Genomic DNA, 14,873 nt, shown 5'->3' on the forward strand with positions numbered 1-14,873 from the left:
CTCTTTTTTGCCCGGGGCCCACGAAAACGTGGAGCCTGCCCTGTTGTGGGACACAGCTCACACCCTTTCCCGTTCTTTGTCTGGGGTCAGTTTTGTTACATGTGGCCTGTGTTTTTCTTCCGTCGGTTCAGGTCATGTTGGTTCCTGATTGACTTTTGGTTTAGAATTTTTACTGGTTTTGGGTTAATCTCCTTCTGCTTTTGGCACTAAACTGAGTTGCTTAGTTTCTGAGTATAGGTTGGCAGGGCGTATACCGACCGTCCTGTGTCCCCCAATGTATTCAATGAGTGAACTTTTACAGTAAGTTAACAATAAATTTTTTTGTCAGTGTCGACAATTTTCTGTTAACCGTGTTTTGACCTTGTCAGTAGTGATTATAAAATAATATTTGTCTGGTATGAGTACGCTTTTTGTTTTTAGGCTTTACACACTATGATTTTTGGGTAGTTGGACATCTTGCTATATTTATTTATTTTTTTAATCGTTCTTCAGTTTTTGCTAGGCTGATCTCTAGAATTTTTTTTGTTCTTTTATAGATTCTTTTTTGATTTCCTTTGGAGAGACTGGGATAGTGAGGAGAATTGTGAAAATTACGATGTTCTCATTGAAGAAAGGATCAAATTGTAAGTACCGTAGTTATTTTTTGAGAATCATTCTTTTTTTTGTTAACCTTTGATTACGATTGATTATAAGGTTTTAAAGGGGTATTACCATCTCCAAGATCCTATTCCAAAATGTAGTAGGTGTAATAATATTAGCAAATGCCTCCAATTAGAAATGTAGTATAGTTCTTCCTATTCACTATGTATCTTACCCACGTTCACGGCATTACAGTAGCTTAGGCTCAGAGGAGGACTCGACGAGAACAACTGTAAAAGGCTACAGAAGACAAAAACATAGAGTGATGGAGACTGAGACTGTAAAATTGCTCATAGTCATTTTGACCACTACCATGATCAGCGTTGTAGGTAGTGAGAAGTTGGTGGGTCTTACTGTATGTAGTAGTCAGCAGAAATAGACGCTCTATAACTGTGACTAAAGTCTGGGATAACTAGTCAAGTTGGGCACTGATTGGGAGAGAGTAATGGCCTATACAATGGAGGGACGTGCTATTGACGCAGGCCTTAGAGGGCTCCCAACGGGAATTATCACTACGTAGGGTGCAAACAAGATGTTGACCAGCCAAGTCAGGCAGGCTGGTGTGTTCGATCCTCTCTGAGAGGAGGTGAGCTGAAGTCTGGAGTGAACGCTGCAGCTTACCCAGTCCTGGGATTTAGTGTTCGCTGTAGAGAATAGTCCTGGCTGCAGCACTTGGAGTTGACTATGATGTCCGCACTTTCGCTAGGGAACACGCTGAAGCTGCATGAGCCAGGCAAATAGCATGCAGGGGAAAGATGACTGCGCCCAGGGGAGTGGCTTCCGCTACCCTCCAGTTCTTCCACCTGAGCCGGGCCTCCGATTTAGGCTCTGGGTTTAGTCGTGGCCAAGCATAATTCAATGCGCCTTAACACAGCTCTCCAGTGTTTTGTTTCCCTGAAGGTGGGACTCCTATTTAGGCACCTTCTTCACTGCAACCAAGCCTGCTCAAGTAGCCATGTCCCTGCTCTCACAGCCAATCAGGTTTGCGTGCAGGCTCTTTTCCAAGGCTCCGGCTGCCGCTCCAGCTGATGCTTGGGAAAAGAGCCTGCCTGTGAACCCGATTAGCTGTAAGAGCTGGGGCGTGGCTGCTTGAGCAGGCTAGGTCACAGTGAAGCAGAGGCCAAAACAGGAGGCAGATGGAAGCATGCTTGGCCGCCACAGAAGTCAGGATCTAAATTAAAGTCCCAGCTTCAGGAAAACAAAACACTGGAGAGCTGTGTAAGGTGCATTTAATCATGCTAGGCCATGATTGAAACCAGGACCTAAGTTGGAGGCCCGGCTCAGGTGGAAGAATTGGAGGGTCGTGGAAGGTGCTAAATAGCCTGCTAGACTACAACAGAAGCCTTAAGTAGAGATCAGGCTCCAGGAATGACAGTGTAAACTATATGATGGCACCGAAAAAAAAAATTTAGAACTACGCGAGGGAGATATCGGGGAACAGAGAGTCCACCGAGGACAGGCAAAGGGGGGTGGCCTGGACAAAACAAAAACGTAAGTACGTATGACTGAGTGGGGGGTCGCCTAAAAACAATGTAGATCTAGGGAAGGCGCTAAACTCACCTGTGCTGAAGAGGCTTGATCTTCTAACACACAATCTTCTGATCAGGAGTCATCTGCAATAACATTGCACCACACGGTGAGGTACTCTGGATTCTCTTGGTTCTATGCAACATGGCACGTTTTGGGGTGACAGGTAGGAGGCAGGGTACCAGGGCTATCGGCACCAGTACCTGAACTCTGTTCTCCGTCTTTTGTATCAAGAGGTCCATCCTCCTTTCCTTATCTAAAGGAGAAAAGAGAAAAAGATTAGCAAAAAAATACCATAATCTAAGGCCTGTCTGCCTCCTAAGTGACACAAAGGTAGACTGGCTTAGCCTGGTGTCTGCAGGTAAGTGAAGTTTGCAGAGGAGGAGCCGACTCTTTCTTTAAGTGTAATTCTTTGATATCAAATATGTTAATTTTTGTATCCCTTTCTTTTTAAGAGTCAATGATGCATGTTTAGAATTTTAATATATACCGTATTTGAAAAAACTTTTTTTTTAACTTTTTTATTATCCTTAGGGAACTTGACAATTCAATTGCCTGATCACTTATAATATTAACTACAATACCAAAGTATTGCAGTATGTTTTGAAAATCATGGGTCTCTTGTGAAGTTCAGCCATAGGGCTTGTGTAGACGACCCTAAAAATTGGACGAGTGCTATCCGTCATCCATCCATATTTTGCTTCTGATTATCTGTTTGCACTCAGCCATTCATGTCAATGGGTCTGTGGAAAGAATTGGACCGCACTCAAATGACATTAGAGTGCGGCCTCATTTTCACGGACTGACAGAATGGAGGCGATGAAGTGTGTGTTTTTTTTTTTTAAATTCTCCCCATCCGAATAAATTAGATCACACTCTGATCAAAGTTTGATTAGAATGTGTTTAGTATAATCGGCCTGGTTTCTCTCTTTTCAAAGTGGTTTATGATCCATAATACATTTATTGTGTCCTGCTGTCCTAACTTAGTTTGATTGATTGCTAACGAGTAAGGAGAGAGAAAAAAAAAATAGGAAGATCTTAGAAGTGGCCCTCTATAAATTCAGAGCAAGCCTGGGGAAGGCATTTATGCAGGGGTGGCATTTATGTACATGTAATTTAAGTACATGTATCAAAGTACGCTGGCAGTTATAACATGGCAGATAGACAGGGCAGGAGGCAGGTAAGACAATTAAATACATCTCTTCCCTGTACATTTGGCCAACCCCAAATATTTACCATAAGCATTTGTATAATTTATATCCTGGCCGCTGCATTTACACACATCCACCGCCCTGGTATTAACTCTCTACATTCCGTCCATATTGGCCCCTCACTCCTTTCCTCTCCTATGTATAGCACTCACGCTCTTTTCACATTGCTACACAGCACAGATCCATTCAGTCCCACCATTCAACATCAGAGACGCTCTCACAAATCACTTAACCATCTGCTCACTCTTTCTATCCTCCTTCTCCTAGTGGCAGGAGACATTGCTCCAAACCCTGGTCCCCCATGTTATAGAAAGTCAAACCCCCCATCTGCTACACTCAGAAACCCCTCTAATCTTATTAATATTCCCTGCATGCCATCTGTCTCTCTTAATTGTGCGCTTTGGAATTCTCGCTCAGTGTGTAACAAACTCTCCTTCACTCATGACTTTTTCCTTTCTAATTCTCTTAACCTCCTGGCTCTTACTGAAACTTGGATCCAGCAGTCAGACACTACCGCTGCTGCTGCTCTTTCATATGGTGGACTACACTTCTCTCATACCCCAAGATCAGACAATAGAGCAGGTGGAGGCGTTGGTCTGCTCCTATCACCAAAATGTACCTTTCAGGTTATCCCTCAAGTACCCTCACTTGTCTTCCCTTCTTTTGAGGTCCATGCCGTCAGACTCTACACCCCCTTCTCCATGCGAGTGGCGGTGGTATATCGTCCTCCCGGCCCCTCCCATCAGTTCCTGGATCATTTTGCCACTTGGCTTCCACATTTTCTCTCCTGTGACATCCCTACCCTCATCATGGGCGATTTCAACATCCCCATTGCTCTTCCCCTCTCCCCATCTGCTACTCACCTTTTATCTCTAACCTCCTCATTTGGCCTTTTGCAGCTTACTAATTCTCCAACGCATGAAGACGGAAACTCCCTCGAATTGGTCTTCTCTCGGCTTTGTGCAGGTGATGATTTTGCAAACTCCCCTCTCCCACTCTCTGACCACAACCTTCTTTCATTCTCTATCAAGAACTGCCAGGCTGCTTAGGTCACCCCCACTGTCCATATTTATAGAAACATACAGGCCATTAACACCCAGAAACTTATGAAGAACTTGCAGTCTTCATTGGCCCCTATCTCCTCCCTCTCATGTCCTGATTCTGCATTGAAGCATTACAATGAAACACTTCAAAGTGCCCTGGATGAATTTGCACCTCCTATGCATAGAACACCACAACACAGACAGCGACAACCCTGGCACACCCTGCAAACTCGTTTCCTGCAGCGGTGCTTCAGTTGCGCCGAACGTCTGTGGAGAAAATCCAACCTACCCGAAAATTTCATCCATTATAAGTTTATGCTTCGAACTTACAGCACTGCCCTTCACCTCTCAAAACAAACCTATTTCAACACCCTCATTACTTCACTGTCCAATAACCCTAAACGTCTCTTTGACACTTTTCATTCTCTACTCAACCCAAGAATACAGGCCCCAACCACGGAGCTTCGAGCTGACGATCTGGCCAATTACTTCAAAGAAAAAATTGACCAGATCCGACAGGAAATTATCTCCCAATCACCTCATACCATGCACTGTCCTCCCTCCCCCACTGCATCTAGCTCACGCTCTGATTTTGAACCAGTCACAGAAGAAGAAGTAAGCAGGCTCCTTGCATCTTCTCGCCCAACCACTTGCACCAGTGACCCATTTCTGTCACATCTACTCCAGCCCCTTTCTCCTGCTGTCACCCCTCACCTAACTAAAATATTTAACCTCTCTCTCTCTTCTGGTATCTTTCCCTCCTAATTTAAGCATGCCATCATACATCCACTACTTAAAAAACCATCCCTCGACCAAAACTGTGCCGCTAACTATAGACCTGTTTCTAATCTTCCCTTCATCTCTAAACTCCTGGAACACCTGGTCCACTTCCATCTTATCCGCTATCTCTTTGATAACTCTCTTCTCGACCCTCTCCAATCCGGTTTCCGCTCTTTACACTCTACTGAAACTGCCCTCACTAAAGTCTCTAATGATCTACTAACAGCTAAATCAAATGGTCATTGGTATGTGGAGTCGGGAAGGAATTTTTTCCCCAATGTGGAGCTTACTGTTTGCCACATGGTTTTTTTTTGCCTTCCTCTGGATCAACATGTTAGGGCAAGTTAGGATAGGATATGGGTTGAATTAGATGGACTTAAAGTCTTCCTTCAACCTTAATAAATATGTTACTATGTTACTTGCACTCCTCCCATCAACCTGCAGGTGTTCTCAACCAGTTCTACTTGCCCAATCAAATTGGAGGCTTGCAGCCCAAGAGAGACATGTTTGTCCATTATAGTAGGTTTTTTAATCAGAAAGTGGCATATACAGTAGGATATGGAAGGGTTTAGACAGGACCCGTCAGAGAAGTGTCACCTTGCCGCGGTTGACGGACACGCATGAATTGGCCAAATCATGCGCTAAGAACCTTCGCTTTTGTAAGTACATCTTGCTGAGGGACAGAGTGTTTGGAAGTTATTTCCATTGACATTATATGTCTTGGCATTCACAGGGTGCAGCTTTGCCTTTTTCATATATAATAATAATAATAAATTTTATTTTTATAGCGCCGACATATTCCGCAGCACTTTACATTTCAGAGGGGACTTGTACAGATGATAGACATTACAGCATAACAATAATCACATAGATCATAACAGATACCAAGAGGAATGAGGGCCCTGCTTGCAACATATATGTTTTTCAGTCACTGCAGCTTGCACCTATTCACACTTAGGAGGTGCTGGTCAGGTTTTTTTGGAAATATATATCTCAGAGTATTATATTTCATATACTTTTGTGGTTTCCTGATGGAGTCTTAGTATTCCGAAACGCGTTGAATAAAGCCACTTTTTCATCTGAATAGCCATTTGGACTTCTATCTTTCAAGCAGCGCGGAGTTAATCCACCTTTTACTCTGTTGCCTCATTGGGGGACACAGAACCATGGGTGTTATGCTGCTGTCCACTAGGAGGCGACACTATGCATAATCTGAAAAAGATTAACTATGGCTCCTCCTCTGCAGTATACACCCCTGGACGGCGTCAGCCTTCTCCAGTTTTTGCTTAGTTTCGCAAGGAGGCACACCTTTTTTTTTCGTCCGTTTTTTTCCTTTTTTCCAGAATACAGGTGAAGAAAAGTGGGTCTCCAGCGAGACTCCCGGCATGTCTCCTTCCTTGGCCCCCTTTTTAGGGGTGCCCAGTTGAAGTGGAGACGGCTATTCGCCATGTCGCTCCTTCCCCAGTCCCTCGGGTACTGGTCCGAAGTTGAGACCCCCCCTCCTTCCCCAACCCCTTTGGGGTCTGGGTTGAGGCGAGGATGAAGACCCCCTGACGGTGACAGACACACCCTCTCTAATCCCCCGCAGGGGGCATTAGGTTGAGATGCCTCAGGTAGGGTCAGAGAACAGGCAGCATTCTGCAGCATCCAGGGACCCCAGACCAGCTGTGGGATCCTGCTGGGGCCGGGGGAGAGTGCGTGCAGGCAGACATGGCACAGCAGAGACAGGGCTTTCTGTGCCCCTGTCTCTGCAGCAGCAGCGGCTCCATGGAGCTTCATGGACCCCCCACACAGGAACCGCTACCCCTGCTGCCCCCACCGCTAGCCAGTCGCCCATTCCGGGGGGGGTCTGGTACAGATCCGACCCCCTCCCGGACTACCGTGCCACTCTGGAGCCCTCCTGGGCATCAGGCCTCTACTTGAGACCGCGGCTTCGGCCTAGCTGAAGCTGCCGCCTTTTCCCCGCCCCCCTGGCCCGCCCCCCGGATGACTAAAATGACACTCTATAGTGTCATAGAAGGGGCGGATCGAGGCAGAAAGAGCGTGTTTCTACATAGCCCAGCGCGCCCTTTTCAGCTCTCCGCCCCCTCCTTCCTCTCCTCAGCGTCCCGGTGGCCATTTTTTTGGCTGCAGGCCTCCAGCAGAGGAGAACCACAGCAGTCTCCGGGGGGCACAGAACTGGGATCTGTCGCGCTGGACCTAGGGGCACACTGGTGGGGTAAGCTCACAGCTGGGTTCTCTTTACTCAGCTGTGAATCCATACTTCCTATAAGGCTCCCTGTGGGTTCCCTCTGCGTAGCCACCCCTGTACGATCCCTGATAGCCAGCCTCTGTGCACTATGCCGGGCTCAAGAAAGAGAACCAGGCAGGAATGTTTCTATGCATTCTGCACAGCCTGCAAAGCCACGCTCACCAGTGGCAGCACGTATCCGCACTGCCGGGATTGCATCCAGAACTCTGGGTCAGAACCCCAGGGAGTCCCTACCAACGCTTCAGTGTCAGATACCACGCCGGAATGGGCTACTCGTATGTCACAGTCTATGACACAGTGCATAGATAACTAAACCGCCACATTGCTGCAAGCTCTGCAGGGTCGGGTCCCGGCTATGAACGTTACCCAGCAAACGGACAGCTTGTCTCAGGAACATGCTGCTTCCGACTCAGACGTAACCGGACCTTACAGGTCACGATTACCTGAGTCGTCCTATAGCACAAGGTCATCCCCCCCAGGGAGAGACACCGTCATTCCAGGTCTCCTAGGCAGTCCCCTGTCAGAGACAGACAATGCAGGTCACCACAGAGATCCCCCACCACAGAAGACCCCCGCCCCAGGTCGCCCACCAGGGATAACCTTAGCGATACACAGGATTCGGAAGGCATCTGTGACTCCGACTCAGACAACGAAACGGAGAGGTCCGTGGTACCTTCTCCCCCTAGCAATACAGCACTAGTTGAGGACATAATCTCTGCCATCCATCGGGTGCTGGGAATTTCAGAGCCAGCCCCGGAAGCCCCAGAACATAAGATTTGCTTCGAAAGTGTTCAGAAACCACCTAAGGTCTTCCTTAATCACCATGAGTTTCAGAAGATACTTACTAAAAAGTTTTCGCAAATTTGCCAATCGCAAATATTTGGAAGCGAAGTATCCCTTCTCACAGAAAGACACCAAACAGTGGACAGATACACCCGCAGTGGACCCCCCGGTATCTAGACTAGCAGCGCAGACCTTACTCTCTCTGCCAGACAGCTCAACCCTCAGGGACGCAGCAGACCGGCAAGTAGAACGCATGGCTCGTTTCATTTTCGAAGCAGCAGGGGCCTCCTTGGCCCCTGCATTCGCTTCAGTTTGGGCGGCCAAGGCCATCCTGGCTTGGGCCAAAAAACTACAGGAGGGTCTTCAAGCTTCAAATTCCGGGCTCTCGGACCAAGCGGTCCAGATAGCAGTGGTAGCAGACTACATGCTTCACGCAGCCCTCGACTCAGCAAGAGGTCTAGCGGGGATAGCGGCAAACGCCATTACAATTCGGCGTATCCTCTGGCTGCGAGAATGGAAAGCGGATGCGGCCTCAAAGAAGTCCCTCACGCATCTTCCGTACCTTACTGGAAGGCTTTTCGGCAAAAAGTTGGACGCAATGATAGCCAGTGCCACTGGGGGTAAGAATACCTCTCTCCCTCAACTGAAACCGAAACGCACGTTTAAACGGAGAAACCAGACACGATTCCGATCCTTTCGGAATTCCTCGGGCTGGTCCGTTTCGCGCCCAGCGTAAAACTGTAACCGCTCTCCACGCAAGGACAACCCACGGACGGCGCAGAGACCGGACAAGACTTGGCAGTCGAAAGCAGGCCAAGCGAAACCCAAGGGAGGAAAACCTCAGAACTTCGCTTCATCATGTCTCACAAACTCCGGAAGACACCCCACCAGTAGGCGGGCGACTTTTACGCTTTCAGCAAGTCTGGCTGCCTATTACAGAAGACAGGTGGGTCAGGGAAATAGTGTCTTCCGGATACAAGATAGAGTTCACTTCCACTCCACCGAACCGGTTCTTCCTCTCTATCCCTCCAACACCATCAGACAAGGCTCGTGCCTTCCACCAAGTGGTCTCCTCCCTCCTTCAAGCAGGAGTCGTGGTGCTGGTTCCCGCGAACGAAAGATTCCGAGGGTTCTTGTTGTGAGTTCATTTTCCCCTTCACCGTTGATGTCTGATGAACTCCCTCTGCTGGTGAAGAGAGGTAGTGAAATTGATTGGGTTGAGAAGAACCTGTCATCTGAACAGGTGGAGCCTGATTGGACACCCGGAATGTTATGAATGAGTCACCGTAGGAGGCAAAAACAGAAATGCTAGCTAAGTCCAGAAAACCAGAGAAGTTGGCAGCTATCGGATTGCAGACCCCTGAACCTATCAATAACAACTAGCAGTAGCCGTGGGGGGTTCCTACGATGCCCTAGACCCCTCGATCACAGCCGGAGAACTGCCTAGCCTAAAGACAGGGAAATCTAAACTGCCCCATAGCAGACCCCAAAGCAATAGGCAGCCCCCAACATATAATGACGGTGAAGCAAGAAGAAAAAACACTAACACAGATAGAAAGATAAACTGAGCAAATGATGGGGCCCAAGCTAACTAGATAGGACAGGATAGGAAGGCTGCTGTCTGCAATCCGCGAAAAACCCTATCAAAATAGGAGCCAACAGACTGACAGGGAAAAAGGCCCTGAAGACGCTAGGCTTCAAAAAGACTATGTCAGTACTCAGGTATTTTCTGAAGACAGAGCAAACCGACAAAAAGGAATTCAGCTCACCCCAGCAGGGAATGGCAGAATCCAGAAAAGCAAGGGAAACTAAAACCAAAACACAAATGCAAAAAGGCAATGCAGAAAACTTAGCTTTTGAGGAGCAGGAATCAGACTGGTCTCCTAGAATTCCACAGAGAAATCACCAGCGAGGCAGAAGGGCGTCGGCTGCCTTATATCCAGTCAGAGATCCCCGTCGCCCAGTCATCCTCTCCCAGCTCAGGTGCTTGGTAATCAGCCTCACTACCGTCCTTCACCAGAAGAGGGAGTTCATCAGACCTCAATGGTGAAGGGGAAAATGAACTCATAACACCGGAATCACTGAGTGGATATAAGGCAGCCGACGCCGTACAGGGGTGCTGGTGATCCTTTCTGCTCTGAGCTCTTGCAACCAGTTAGTCCTGTCTACTGAAAGCTAAGTTTTTGCTCTCTTATTTTTCCATGAGATTTTGTCTGTTTGCTTCGTGTTTTGTGTTCAGCCTGCCTTTGTTGGGACGGGCTGAGCTCCATTTTTGTCTCTGATCAGTTTATCTCTTTGCTCTGTTTTCAGAATATACCTGAGTGCTGATATGGTGATTTTGAAGTCTAGCGGCTTCAGGGCCTTTTTCCCTATCAGACGGTTGGGACATTTTTGGTAGGGTTTTTTGCGGATTGCAGCCAGCATCTTTTCTGTCCTTTCCTATTTAGTTAGTTGGGCCCCATCGTTTGCTCAACCTGTCTTTCTGTCTGTGTTTGTGTTTTCATCTGCTTTTCACCGACAATACATGTTGGGGGCTGTCTATTGCTTTGGGGTCTGCTCTGGGGCAGTTTAGATTTCCCCTTTCTTTCTTTAGGATTATTTAGTTCTCCGGCTGTGAACGAGGGGTCTAAGGCACCGTAGGAACCCCCCACGGCTACTGTTAGTTGTGGTGAATAGGATCAGGGGTCTGCAATCCGATAGCTACCAACCTCTCCGGTTTTGTGGACTTAGCTTGTATTTTTGTTTTTTTCCTCCTTCGGTGACTCATTCATAACAGAATCACCAGCCATACCGCAGATTCTAGGGTACTCAATAGCAGGAGAGAATTGTAAAAAAAAAAAAAAAAAAAAAAGTCAGAATTTTTTTTTTTTGGTGTATATTTTTTCCTCTATGTCTTTGAGGCTGTAGGGGGAATTTTTTCTTCTCAATGGAGATGAAGCAATTGTCTGATCGTGTGGAGCAGCTCACTGCTGAAGTGCGGGGAATTTCCGCCTATCTTGCTCATTCACATGTTGCTGAGCCAAAGATCCCTACTCCTGATGTGTTTTTTGGGGATCGGTCTAAATTTTTGAACTTTAAGAATAATTGTAAATTATTTTTTGACTTGAAGCCTAACCCATCAGGGAGCTCCGCACAGCAGGTTAAAATTGTCATCTCCTTGCTGCGCGGCGATCCTCAGGATTGGACGTTTTCCTTGAAACCTGATGATCCTATTCTAACTAATGTGAACGCATTTTTTCAAGCCTTGGGGCTGTTGTACGATGAACCTAATGCTATTGATCAGGCTGAAAAGGCCCTGTTGGCATTGAACCAGGGTCAGGATTCTGCAGAGTTGTACTGTCAAAAATTCCGAAAGTGGGCTGTCCTTACTACCTGGAATGATGGTGCCTTGGCAGCTCTCTTTCGGAAGGGATTTGTCAGAAACCTTAAAAGATACTAATGTTGGGATTTCCTGTTCCCTCTGGTCTTGACGATTCTATGTCATTAGCCATTCAGGTTGATCGGCGTTTGCGTGAACGCAAAACTGCACGAGAGGTGTTGCCACCTGTTGAACAAATGTCTGAACCTATGCAATGTGATAGAGTTTTGTCTAGGGTGCAACGTCAGGAGTTCAGAAGGCGTAATAAGCTGTGTTTTTTCTGTGGAGATGCCTCGCATATTATTTCTGTCTGCCCTAAACGAGAGAAACGTTTTGCACACACATTTGCTGTGGGTGGTGTTCAACCTAAGTTTCTTCTGGCAATTACTCTGATCTGCTCCCTGTCCACATTTTCCACTAACGCTTTTGTGGATTCGGGAGCAGCTCTGAACCTGATGGACTTGGATTTTGCTAAACGTTGTGGATTTCCTATGACACCTCTGCGGACGCCTATGCCTTTGAGGAGTATTGATGCTACTCCTTTGGCGAAGAATAAACCTCAGTTTTGGACCCAGGTGGTAATGCGGGGTCGCCCCAGACCATCAAGAAAATTGCAGATTTTTGGTGTTGCATAATCTGCATGATACCATTGTTCTGGGGTTTCCCTGGTTGCAAATCCATAATCCAGTTTTGGATTGGAAATCTGTGTCTGTGGTGAGTTGGGGTTGTCGGTGTGCCCTTAGTGACGCTCCTGTTTTCTCCACCTCTCCCCAGTCGCATGATGTTCCTGACTATTTGGCTGATTTTTATGATGTATTTAGTGAGAATGAGTCTGCGTCTTTGCCTCCTCATAGGATTTATGACTGTGCAATTGAGCTGAGCCCTGGGTGTAAATTTCCCAAGGGTCGACTTTTCAATTTATCTGTACCCGAGCACGAGGCTATGCGATCCTATATTAAGGAGTCGTTGGAGAAGGGTCATATTAGACCATCCTCTTCACCCTTAGGTGCTGGGTTTTTTTTTGTGGCCAAGAAGGATGGTTCATTAAGGCCTTGTATTGATTATCGTTCCCTCAACAAAATTACTGTTAAATATCAGTATCCGTTACCCCTGATTTCTGATCTATTCTCTAGAGTTAAAGGTGCTTGCTGGTTTACCAAGCTTGACCTCAGGGGGGCGTATAATCTTATTCGCATTAAGCATCGGGATGAATGGAAGACGGCATTTAATACTCCAGAGGGACATTTTGAGTACCTGGTGATGCCTTTTGGGCTCACTAATGCCCCTTCTGTCTTCCAGTGCTTCAAGAATGATATTTTCCGAGACTTTGTGCATAAATTTTTGATCATCTATCTGGATGATATTTTGATCTTTTCCAAGGATTGGGACTCTCATGTGGAACATGTTCGGACTGTGTTCCGGATTTTGAGGGAGAATTCCCTGTATGTCAAAGGATCTAAATGCCTTTTTGGGGTACAGAGGATTTCATTTTTGGGATTTATTTTGTCTCCGTCAACTATTGAAATGGACCCGGCCAAGGTACAGTCCATTTATGATTGGGTTCAGCCCACTTCTTTGAAGGCCCTGCAGAAGTTTTTGGGTTTTGCTAATTTTTATCGTAAATTTATAGCTAATTTTTCTGGTATTGCCAAACCATTGACTGATTTGACTAAGAATGGTGCTGATGTGCTGAATTGGTCTCCGGAGGCTGTTTCTTCCTTTCAGGAGCTGAAGCGAAGGTTCACTTCTGCTCCGGTTTTGCGGCAACCTGATGTCTCACTCCCGTTTCAGGTAGAGGTGGACGCTTCTGAGATTGGTGCAGGAGCTGTTTTGTCCCAAAAAGATCCGGTAACATCTAAAATGAATCCCTGTGCTTTCTTTTCCCAAAAGTTCTCCCCATCTGAACGTAACTATGATGTGGGCAATCGGGAACTGTTAGCCATGAAATGGGCATTTAAGGAGTGGAGACATTGGTTGGAGGGAGCTAGACATCAAGTCGTGGTCCTTACTGACCACAAGAATTTGATTTACCTGGAGTCGGCCAAACGCTTGAATCCTAGACAGGCTAGATGGGCCTTGTTTTTCACACGTTTTGATTTTGTGGTCTCTTTTCTTCCAGGCACTAAGAATGTCAAGGCAGACGCCCTCTCTAGGAGTTTCTTTGCTGATTCTCCTGTTGTGACCAATCCTGCTACCATCTTAGGTGAGGGGGTAGTTCTTTCTGCCATCTCGCCCGATTTGAGACGTGCTCTGGAAGAGTTTCAGGAGGACAAACCTGAGCGTTGTCCCATTGGAAAATTGTATGTTCCTGACCAGTGGAGGAAGAGAGTGATGTCTGAAGTTCATTGCTCTGCATTGGCTGGTCATCCAGGTATTTTTGGTACTAGAGATTTGGTGAGTCGGTCTTTTTGGTGGCCCGCCTTGTCTCGTGATGTCAGGAGTTTTGTGTAGTCCTGTGGGACTTGCTCCCGGTCTAAACCGTGTTCTCGCTCTATTGGGCTGCTGATGCCTTTGCCGGTGCCCATGAGGCCATGGACCCATATTTCAATGGATTTTATCTCTGATATGCCTGTATCTCAGAGAATGACTGTTATTTGGGTGATTTGTGATAGATTCTCTAAGATGGTCCATCTTGTACCACTCCCTAAGTTGCCATCTTCCTCAGAGTTGGTGCCATTGTTTTTGCAACAGGTGGTTCGCTTGCACGGGATTCCTGAGAACATTGTATCTGACAGAGGCGTTCAGTTTATTTCTAGATTTTGGAGGACTTTCTGTTCCAAGCTGGGAATTCAGTTGTCCTTCTCCTCTGCGTTTCACCCTCAGACCAATGGGCAGACGGAGAGAACAAACCAGACTTTGGAGTCGTATTTGAGATGTTTTATTTCTGCTGATAAGGATGATTGGGTTTCATTTTTGCCCTTGGCCGAATTTGCTTTAAATAATAGAGCTAGTTCTGCCACTTTGATGTCACCTTTTTTTTGTAACTTTGGGTTTCATCCTCGATTCTCTTCAGGGCAGGTGGAGTCTTCTGCCTGCCCAGGTGTTGACACTGTGGTGGAGAGAATGCACCAGATCTGGGACCAAGTGGTGGATAGGTTGTCTCTCTCCCAGGAAAAGGCCCAGCGGTTTTCCAACCGTCATAGGACCATTGGTCCCCAGTTTAAGGTGGGTGATATGGTTTGGTTGTCATCAAAGAATGTCTCTATGAAGGTGGCTTCTCCAAAGTTTAAACCTACATTTATTGGACCTTACAAGATTTTAGAGATTTTTAATCCTGTCTC

The 14,873-nt window shown here is 46.7% G+C and overlaps 1 protein-coding gene across 2 annotated transcripts in view; it reads left to right on the forward strand.

Annotated features, from left to right (window-relative positions):
• SHCBP1L (SHC binding and spindle associated 1 like) overlaps window positions 1-14,873 on the forward strand; it is a 159,453-nt gene that overhangs the window by 23,130 nt on the left and 121,450 nt on the right. For both annotated transcript variants that reach the window (XM_073571334.1, XM_073571333.1), the window contains exon 4: window positions 537-623. In XM_073571334.1, the coding sequence (XP_073427435.1) occupies window positions 537-623 (87 nt within the window). The remainder of the gene's footprint in view (window positions 1-536; window positions 624-14,873) is intronic.

Source organism: Dendrobates tinctorius, unplaced genomic scaffold (assembly GCF_039654945.1).
Source record: "Dendrobates tinctorius isolate UK_male_01 unplaced genomic scaffold, ASM3965494v1 ptg000029l, whole genome shotgun sequence".
Lineage (NCBI taxonomy): Eukaryota > Metazoa > Chordata > Amphibia > Anura > Dendrobatidae > Dendrobates > Dendrobates tinctorius.